This window comes from Cricetulus griseus, chromosome 6 (genome assembly GCF_003668045.3).
Source record: "Cricetulus griseus strain 17A/GY chromosome 6, alternate assembly CriGri-PICRH-1.0, whole genome shotgun sequence".
NCBI classification, from domain to species: Eukaryota; Metazoa; Chordata; class Mammalia; order Rodentia; family Cricetidae; genus Cricetulus; species Cricetulus griseus.
This window is the reverse complement of record NC_048599.1, coordinates 103,376,387-103,386,150: the sequence shown is the minus strand read 5'-3', so window position 1 is coordinate 103,386,150 and position 9,764 is coordinate 103,376,387. Positions and strand designations below refer to the sequence as shown.

The window sequence follows — 9,764 nt, the reverse complement described above, 5'->3', positions numbered from 1 at the left end:
AGTATCTCTTTTGTTTCCCAGGGCTCTTTCTCCTCTGCCGTTTTCACACCACTGCTTTATTTATTCAGGGAGTGTTTAAGAGTAGATGCTGAGCTACACATCTCCCATACACTGTCTCATTTAGTTCTCTCACAATCTGGTCAGGTGAGCATTCTGAACATTTTACAGGTTAGAATCCCAAGTCCTAGGGGGCAGGTGTGATGGAGCAGGGGTTAAGAGGTTCCTTGTTCTTGTAGAAGACTGTAGTTTGGGTCCCAGTACCCACACAAAGTGGTTCACAACCACCTGTAATTCCAGTTCCAGGAAATCTGACACTCTTCTGGTCAATGTTTCTCAAAAAGAAAACTGGAGCTGGATTAATCTACTGATGGATTCATAATTTGATGGAGTTCTTTGGAAGTGATGGAATCCTGTGGGGGTGGGGCCTACACAGAATTAGGTCACTGGGGACTTGTCCTTGATGCTACTTCTTGTTCTGGATCCTTCTCTGTCCCACTTCTTAGGAGTCATGAAGTCAAAAGTTCTGCTCCCCACACCCTTCTGCCATGATACTCTGCCTCATCAGAGCCCAGAAACAATGAAGCCAAGAGACAGGCAGAGGGGGACTGAAACCTTTAAACAGAAAACCAAGGTAAGTCCTTCTGGAATTCCTCAAGCTGTTTGCTCAAACACCTTGTCATGGAGACAAAAGGCTGACTAATGCAGCAAGTAATTTTTCCCTTCAATGAATTTAATTCTAAAATAACTCAATTTTAGCTCTTTCAAGACTGTATTATATGTGACCCAAGATGTGTTTCTTTCTAATAACATCTGGGCTGAAGAACCGTTTGCCACGTGGAGATCTCATCTTAAGAGTTGGGAACTCACTGTTACATTGAATATGATTCATTTAAGGTTTAAATTTGTTCCTGGCTGGCAAAATGTGGCTTCCTGGCTTAGAAAAATTCTTTGGAAAAAAAATAAAAAGAATCTCCCCCTAAAATGGCACCATGAAATACTCTGCAGTCTACAACATTTTAATGACCTCATTGTAAGTGAATTAGAAACATTCAATTGCAATTTACTTTAAAATAGATCTGGGTGTTAAAATAAGGGACAGCTGGCAGTTGGGATTCTTTTGACTTCAACCAACGAGATATTTGCCCCAGTAAGATACACTGTAATTTTGAACAAATAAAACAACTTAAAAAAAAAAAAAAACTATTACACTTCCATATGGAGGAGAAAACCTCCTAACACTTTTAAAAAGAAAAGGTACCATGGGAAAACTCTTTCACAAACAAACATGTATCATTGAGAATCGCCTCATTTGAAACCTTTTAATGATTATTTTTTATTTACAAAGCTATAATATGGTTCAGAATGCCTAGCTCCTGAGAGCTGTCACATCAGAAAGTCTGAGCCTGAGTGTCGGTTGACTCTAGTGCAACATTATGGCCATATTATGTCTGATGGACTCTGTTAACCCCTACTATAGCTATGCAACTGTGAGACAGGTCACTCCCACTGCATAGCTAGGAAAATGAAAAGATGAAGGGCCACATGGTTAGTATAAAGCAGAGGCAGGATGTGAAGCAAGGACAAGATCCCACAGACTGTGCTAACCTCTGACACATGGCCTCTCCTTGAAGAGTTCCCAGGAAATGTAAGCCTGGGTTAAGATGTTTCACCAAAATGCAAGGGTTTCTATGTTGCATAAAGGCAGCAACCTAGATATTCTCTGATAGCAAAATGATTCAGGTTCCCAGGAAGTTGTAACGATATTGGATATAGCACAGGTTCTCCACACTTCTCTATGGGTGAGCAGTACTTTCAAAATATTTGAAAATTCCCCTACTGTGGTGGTTTGAAAGAAAATGCCCCCCAAAATGAGTGATGCTGTTAGGAGGTGTGGCATCGTTGGAGGAAGTGTGTCATTGTGGGGGCAGGCCTTGAGGTCTCTTTGGCTCAAGCTACCCTCAGTGTGACTGTCAGGCAACTTCCTGTTGTCTGCAAGGTATAGCTCTCTCAGCTCCAGAGTTACAACTGCCTGTGCGATGACATCTTCCCTGTCATAATAATGGACTGAACCTCTGAAATTGTAAGTGAGCCACCCCAATTGAATGTTTTCTTTATAAAATACCTGCTGTGGTTATGGTGTTTCTTCACAGCAATAAAAACCTGAGACACCAACTAACCGTGAGATATTAAATAAACAAAATTTTTATTTGGCAAGTATATAGTAAAACTAAAACTATTTTGAATTATTCAAGTACAGAAAATCCTGTGTGTGTGTGTGTGTGTGTGTGTGTGTGTGTGTGTGGTTTTTCAAGACAGGGTTTCTCTGTGTAGCCCTAGCTGTCCTGAAACTCACTCTGTAGACCAGGCTGGCCTCAAACTCATCAGGGATCCACCTGCCTCTGTCTCCCTACTGCTGGAATTAAAGATGTGCACCACCATTGCCCAGCCAACATATGTTTTTTTTTTTTTAGAAGAAAACCAATTATATTTTTAAAAATCTCAAAAAGTTAACATTTTTTTGCTATAGTAATATATTGTTGCTTCTTTATTGACATACATTAAGATCTAGCAGAGGGTTAAATGATAACAACTGTAATTTGAGACATGTGGAACAACCAAATGTCCTGGAGAAAACAATATTTTCTTTTGATGATTGGATTTTTGATACATATTCTCCTGCCTTTGTGGTTTTCTGCCAACATCATAATGAGAAAAAGTGCTAAATGTCAGAGGGTAATAAAAATGGGCACACCTTTAATTCCAGCCAGCAGGTGAATCGAGCCCAGCCTGGTCTACAGAGCTAGTTCCAGGACAGCTAGGGCTGTTACACAGAGAAACACTGGGGGTGGGGGGAGGGACGCACTAAAATGTACATTATTTTGTTCTCAGTCAAGTTCTGCATGTCCCTGAAACAAGTTTTTCTATCCTAAAATAAGGATGCCTCAAAAATCAACACCTTCCTGGAAGCCCCACCCTCTGCCCAGATGGCACAGCCTTCAAGCCACCCACATGGACCTAAGAGCATCTCTAGGTAGTTCTCCTTCTAACTAAACCAGGAAATTTGGGTAAGTAAACGGGACAATAGCCGAACTCCAGGCCCCCACATCGAAGGACTCAGAGTCAGTCAGCAAGTTTGAGTTTCTATTTTGCCAAAAGAATACCACTTCCTAAGATTGAACAAAATAGACGGCTGTGATTTTTTTTTTTTTTTTTTTTTTTTTTTTTTTTTAAGTAGCACAGCACTATCGAAGTCTGCTAGTGCCACGTTTTCGACGCTTGGGTCCATGGGGAGCCAGCAAGTATGTGGCTCCAATCCATCCTCAAGAGCTGGGCATGGTTAGGTGCATCTTGAACCCCTGCAGAATGGATGAGCCAAGTAAGACTGTGCACATCGGCCCAAGCTCCGAGAACTGTCGGCTTCAGGCGCCCTGGACCGCACTTCGGTGACAGGTAGGAAGACGCCTGAGTAGCATTCCTGGGCTCCCGGACGCAGGGGGCGCTTCCGGGCAGGTGGCGGGACGGTGGGAGGGCGGCTGCGGGGCGGGACCAGCAAGAAGGTGCCCTAGGCGGGCCGGGCCTCGGGCGGGGCGGGGCGGGGCGGGGCCGGCGCCCTCGTCACTTGATAAAACGCCTGAGAGTCTCTAGAGAACAACGGGCTCATTGAGCGGCTGCGAGTTGCAGGCGTGGGGGAGCGGCTGGACAGAGAGCGCGAGCCGGCCGGGGGTGGGGCCGCTCGCAGGGGCGACCGAGGCTAAGTGGCCGCAGAGGCGCGCCAGGCAGCCCGGCCCCGGCCCCGAGCCCGCGCGCACGGTGGCTGCAGCAGCTCCTCGCGTCCCTCCCATCGCGTGCGCCCATGGCGGTCGCGGGCCAGTTGTGCCTGCTCTACCTGTCCGCAGGGCTTCTGGCCCGTCTGGGCGCAGCCTTCAACCTGGACACCCGTGAGGACAACGTGATCCGGAAATCGGGGGATCCCGGGAGCCTCTTCGGCTTCTCGCTCGCCATGCACCGGCAGCTGCAGCCGGAGGACAAGCGGCTGTGAGTTCCCCGGCTCTTCCCACCCCAACCCAGGCGCCGTGCTGCGCCAGGGGGAGCGAGGGCGCGCCCTACTGCCGCCCGTCCCGCTTGCCCAGAGCCCATTCGCCGGCCAGCCCTGCCTGGCCCTGCCCTGCCCTGCCCTGCCCTGCCCGCCTGCACTTCTCCGGCCCAAGACTTGCAGGGCCGGGCCAGCCGCGTCCTCGGCGCCCTGCGCCCTGCGCCTCCGAGGAGCGAGGAGAACCGTGGGGAGACCCCAGGCCCTGTCTCGGGACCCCCCCCGCCCCCACCCCAGTGCTTTCCGCGGTTCTTCTCTCCTGGCTTATTTTGCACGGACCCCGGCAGGTGGCACGCTTTGCTGAGCCTCACGTGCGCCGGGGACGGTGATGGGACGTTGGGTTGCGGGAAGTCTTTCAGGGAGATCCAGGCCTTTCTCAAACTCTCCGATCCTCCTGTCCCCTCCCTGGCTCGCGCGCCCCGCGGAAGTTGGGAAGCCACTTTTAGCTGTTGTGTTACTTTCTCTGCAGAGTGGGATCCCCTACTTTCACTGGCTTTTAAAAAAGCACCTGTTCCGCAAGGCTAGATCAGCTGTGAAAAAAGCTGCTTCAGCGGTGTGCTAGCTCCCCCTCTCAGCTCCCTGATCCTTCGCAACACCCAATAATTCATGGCCCCCAGTACTGGGTGAGCTCCACCGAGGAGTTAGACCACAGTGACCCATCTGAGCAGGGCCTTAGCAAAGAAGGTTCGGAAGTGACAATCATCCCCCACTAGGGCTTCTTCCAGAAGAAAGCGACTGGTTCTCCCTTTTAAACAGTGTTGGCTCCCACATGACCCAGTTCTTTTGATCAAGGAAGATTTTCTGGAGCTTGGTTGCCTCAGTCGCTGTGGGGCTGCATTCTTGATCCATGCTCCCGAAGCCCTTTATAACAACAAAAGATCCTCCTCCCTTCCCAGGCCTTGAGTTGAACCCAGGTCCTTCCAGGACCAGCAGAGCGGAGAGGGCAGTGTGCAGTCAAGGGGGAGGGAGAGGCCAATATAATTTTAACCTAGAGACAACCCCGATTTCAGATAGTTAACAACTTTGAATTTTATGCATATTGTGGACTTCTGAATCTTAAGGTCAGGTTTTTCTGACGACACCTGCTAGGTGAAGCAGAGAAATCTACTGCGGGTGGGATGGTCCCAGGCAGGGATAGGGTCTGAGTCTACTTTCTCTCGGAAATAATTGTTGGTGAGCTGTAAATCTGAAGTGAAAGGTTTTTTTTTTTTTTCTTTCTTTAACCCAATGGATAACATTTCGTGTCTGAAAACACTGTGTGACAGACACACATTACCCACATGGAGGATTTGCTCTTGTTAGTGTAGAAGTGATTGTGGGCCAACAGAGGGACAATTTCCCTGTATCAGAGACCACAGAGACTGGCTTCCAAGTAGACATTGCAATGGGGAATAAGTGGAGCAAGAAATGTCCTTGGGATGGAGATTGCAAATTGCGCCTTTAGCCAGGAGTCTCTGTTGTCATCAAGGCAGCAGCCCTGGGCCTGCTAAAACTTGTCACTGCTGCTGGGCTGCTCTGCTATTTATTACAGCTGCTACAGGTCCTCTTGAGGCTGAGGCCCGGGACACCTTCTACAAACTCCATGGAGGCTTGTAGAAGGCAGTAGTTGGGCAGACCCTCAGCTGAGACCCACAGTAAGGGAATCTGTGTTATAGCCTAGAACCCAAAACTGTAGCTCAGGAAGCTGTGAATTCTGTCTAGTACCTCTCACCTGTCAAAGCATCCCAGGTTCAAGAGTAGCATAGACTGTCTAAGGAGACTCAGCATACACAGCCCACATCACCCCCATTGACTGACGGCTCACTGGATTCAGTTTCCAAATTCATTGGGAAGATCTCAGGGGACTAGGGGGTGGGGCTGGGGTGGGAGAGATGTGGAAAGCTGAATTTAGTTTCCTCTTGGCCATTTATGCTGCCGCTATTCATTTGCTTTAAGCTGTGGTTTCTTCACTTGTAGAGTGGAGATGTTTCTGCTTCCTTGGGTTGTTGTGAAGATTAAAAGAGCATGCAAACTGCTCAGTGTCTTCCCCCCTCCCCTCACCATGGACACCTGCTGGTTAAATGGGAAATGTTGATGGTGATGCATTTAAAAGTAGAAATTGTGGGCCTACTATGATAGATAGGTGCCTGGCACTACATAGCATTTGTGATTCTCAGACTGCCTCACATTAAAACCAAAGGCCCTTGCTTGGGTAATTAATATCCTAAACTCTTGGTCGCATTTATGAACTCCAAAGCAACTTAATTTACCTCAGGCTTCAAGTCATTGCAGAAGCAAACTTCCTGAACAGTGTCTTTGAGACAGAAGGTATGTGGGAATATCAGATAAATGCATGGTTACAGAAAACCTACTGTAAGTTTTGTTTTTGTTTTGTTTTTGTTTTTTTCTATAGTACCATCTATATCTATTCAGTAACACACTGGGTATTGCTGAGCTTTGGGGATGATAAGATGGATTAGGTACTCTAAGCATCATCCGAGTTTCCAGGAGATAAATTAATTACTTTAGACTCCCATAGGTTATTAGACAGAGAGGTGAGTGACTGAGGTTGGGTGTGAGTCCCACAATCTTCAGTCTGTCCTGGGTAGGTGGGGTTGAGTCATCTCTAGAGGTGGAAGATGCATGGCTAGGACTCTGGGTATATCCAGCCTGTGACTCACTCAGCTCTTCTGGGAAGGTGTGGATCTCTGTATGGTCACAAGGCAGAAGCTGGGAGGAAGTGCGCTCCTGGAGAGATCCTACTTTTGACCCCTAATCTTTGTTTTCTTTTAGGTTGGTCTTTTGGTCATTTACTCTCTTCACTATTTTCCAGGAGCTTCCCAGACCTACTGTTACTTCTGTTCTCTCTGGGTGTTGGTTGTTGGTTTTACTTGCTCTTGCGAAGTTCCACTGTTAAAAGTCATATTTCCTAAACTGAGATCATCTGGTTCATTTATCCCTTTATAGATGAAGGAACAGAAGCCAAAAGTCATGAAACGTCTTACCCAAAGTCTTATAGCTACTTGAACAGAATCTTAATTAAAATCTGGATTGGAAGGTGGTATTTCTGGCTCATGCTTATGCTATCTGTAAGAGGAAAAATCAGAAACGTCCTTCAGATGTAGAGAAATTGGCAAGCTGCTGAGTTCTGGAAATGTGTGTTGATTCATTGAGCTGCTTCTCGTATGGGTCAGGGCTATCTATTTAAGTACATGGACTCTCTTCCTTTTTATCCTTATTGCAACTGGCTATGGATCAAACTCCTAACAGCCAAATGATGTGGCTATCTCTACCCAGGGGTCAGAGGATGTGCACCCAAGCACTTGCTTCCTTGCATTCATTCCCTCCAACAGAGTGCCACGTGACTCAGGGCCATCTTCTAAGAACTGCTGTGTCACCTTGAGGCCTGAGAGTCAGGAGAAGCAACCAGAGTAGGCAAGGAGACTTAGAGGAAATATTAGAAACAATACAATACTGTTTAAGGTTTTACACTTAGGAAGTACTGGAATTCTGTTGTATGTGGATTTAAGGACCTGGGTTTGACATATTTCTGTGACCAAATGGCAATGGCCAATATGCAGAATTCTTCTGTATTTTCATTAGGGACAGTGGGGCTTGTTATTTGCTTATCAGGTATGCATGAAACAATGATTTGTGCTGAGTCAGCCCATCTTAAAAAAAAAAAATCAGAGTTCAAGAAATATCCTACCCTAGAGCAGTTTCTTCATCCCTTGAATGTGGGCAGCACATGCCTGGCAGTTCTGAGGTTTAAAGCTTTATTCATCTTCAGGGGATGATGTAATCTCTAATTGGGTTATAGGTTCTGTGAGGGCAGGGACCTTAGGCTCCTCTTTGTCAGAGAGCACCTAGCTATGCCTTCCAGATACAAAGAGGTCAAACCATACACTCAGTTTAACTTGTGAAATCACTCTTCCTGCTAAAGGTAGAGAGAGGGAGCTGTGTGCTTTGCCATTCCTTGTTCAGGGTTCAGGGTCTGTAGTCTCTAGGGAAAGGGATGCTATATGCACAAAGCAAAGAGACATAAAAATTCTTACTTTCTAGTTTAGTGATCAAGTCCCAACTAAGGGATTTTCAGGAGTGATTTTTTTTTTCTTTTAAATTACATTTGTCTTTTGCCCTGAAGGCAGACTTTAGAATTTAACCTCCAAAGACAAGCTGCTCTGAACTGCAGTGGGTGCTCAGGGTTTGATAAGTTGCCTGGTTGAGTCTAGCCAGACATATAGCTAGAGTCAACCTCCTGAAAGCAACTGGAGACCAGATGGGAATGCCCATGGGGGCACTTGGGAACTAATAGTGAGGACAGTAAAGTGGTCTTGGGTATGTTTAACTCCTTAGGTGCACTGCTGACTACCAGATCAATACTTTTAGGGATCCAAGAGTCACAGAATGGGAGTCTCTTGGGGTTGGTTGACACTGCCTTCAGGTTCTGGGGAGGACTGAGTGCTGGAGTATGAGGCTAGCTCCAATCCCTGATGTGTCTTCCCCTTGGGTTTGAGTGCAGCCCTAGAATCAGATAACTTTAAATCTGGAAGGTACTTAGGGGCTCTTACGTGTCTGATCATCAGGTTAACTCCTGAGGGCTCTTCGTACAAAGTAGTCTCTGGGATTTCTGTACATGTGACCCTAGATTCTGCTCCCACAGAACTCTGGGTTTGCTCTAGAGATGCCTCTCCCTTCTTTATTTGAAGGTAACCTGTGAAATATGGAGACTTGCAGGGTTTAGGGCTATCTGGGATTACAACCTGTTCTGTCCTGTGCTACTTATGGCCATGTGCAGGATTTTTAACCTCTGTCCCCTTTCTCTCCTGTGATAGCAAGTATAATCTCGGCCACCTTAGACCAGCTCTGGCAGGAGGAAACACTTTGGGCTGGTTAAATATACATGGAAACCCAGGTTGTAGAGCCGCTCGTAGTTCCACTTCTGGGATTAGTGCACATCCTTCTTTTGGCTTTGATTTGGCTAGTGTTGGTGTGTTCATTTCCCTTTCTTCCGTTACCATATACTAGATGGTTGATCTCAGAAAAACCCTATCTTGTAGCTGTGAAGCAGTGAATAAATCCCCTTAAGGTCCCAGAATTCCTGAGTGGGCAGATTCACAGGAAGGCATAAAGGGCTCCAGGGCAGCCAGGCGACTGCAGACAACACGCATGGAGGGTGGATTGGGCAGCAACAGGGGTGGGCCCATTAGCAAGGATGGCCAGGACTTGTCAGACCTCAGACTGTGAAAGTCCCCTCTCCTATTTGGGGTGGGGCTCCTGAGCATTCACACTCTTCTTTGCCAAGGCTGATTTATGTTTCAAAGTCCTTCATTCATTGTTAATGTTTGTTAGGAAGGAACTTGTGCAAAAAAAAAAAAAATGCATCTAATTGTTGTCATCCCAAGGTTGAAGGATGTGTGGGAAAGTGGGGAAGCAGCATTTAACCTGGCTTTTCAGCCTTCAAGCAGTGATCTCTTAGAACTAATGTGAGTGGCTAATTGTAAATGAGTTACAAACTGGGGCAGATAAATGGGCCCAGTGTCCAACTCTGTCCCTGTCTGCCTCATTGCAGGATGGGATAACCAGCATTTCATCTGTTGCTGTCTGGTTCTTCTGTTTAGATAAATAAGACAAGATAAACAAAACAACATGGTGATCCTGGCCTGTGTCCATAGGACAGTGGCTTTCACGGGAG

The 9,764-nt window shown here is 46.8% G+C and overlaps 1 protein-coding gene across 2 annotated transcripts in view; it reads left to right on the top strand.

Annotated features, from left to right (window-relative positions):
- The first annotated feature begins 3,626 nt into the window (after positions 1-3,626).
- Positions 3,627-9,764, top strand: part of Itga6 (integrin subunit alpha 6) — a 65,722-nt gene continuing 59,584 nt past the window's right edge. For both annotated transcript variants that reach the window (XM_027420194.2, XM_027420195.2), the window contains exon 1: positions 3,627-4,035. In XM_027420194.2, the coding sequence (XP_027275995.1) occupies positions 3,854-4,035 (182 nt within the window). In that variant the 5' untranslated portion in view covers positions 3,627-3,853. The remainder of the gene's footprint in view (positions 4,036-9,764) is intronic.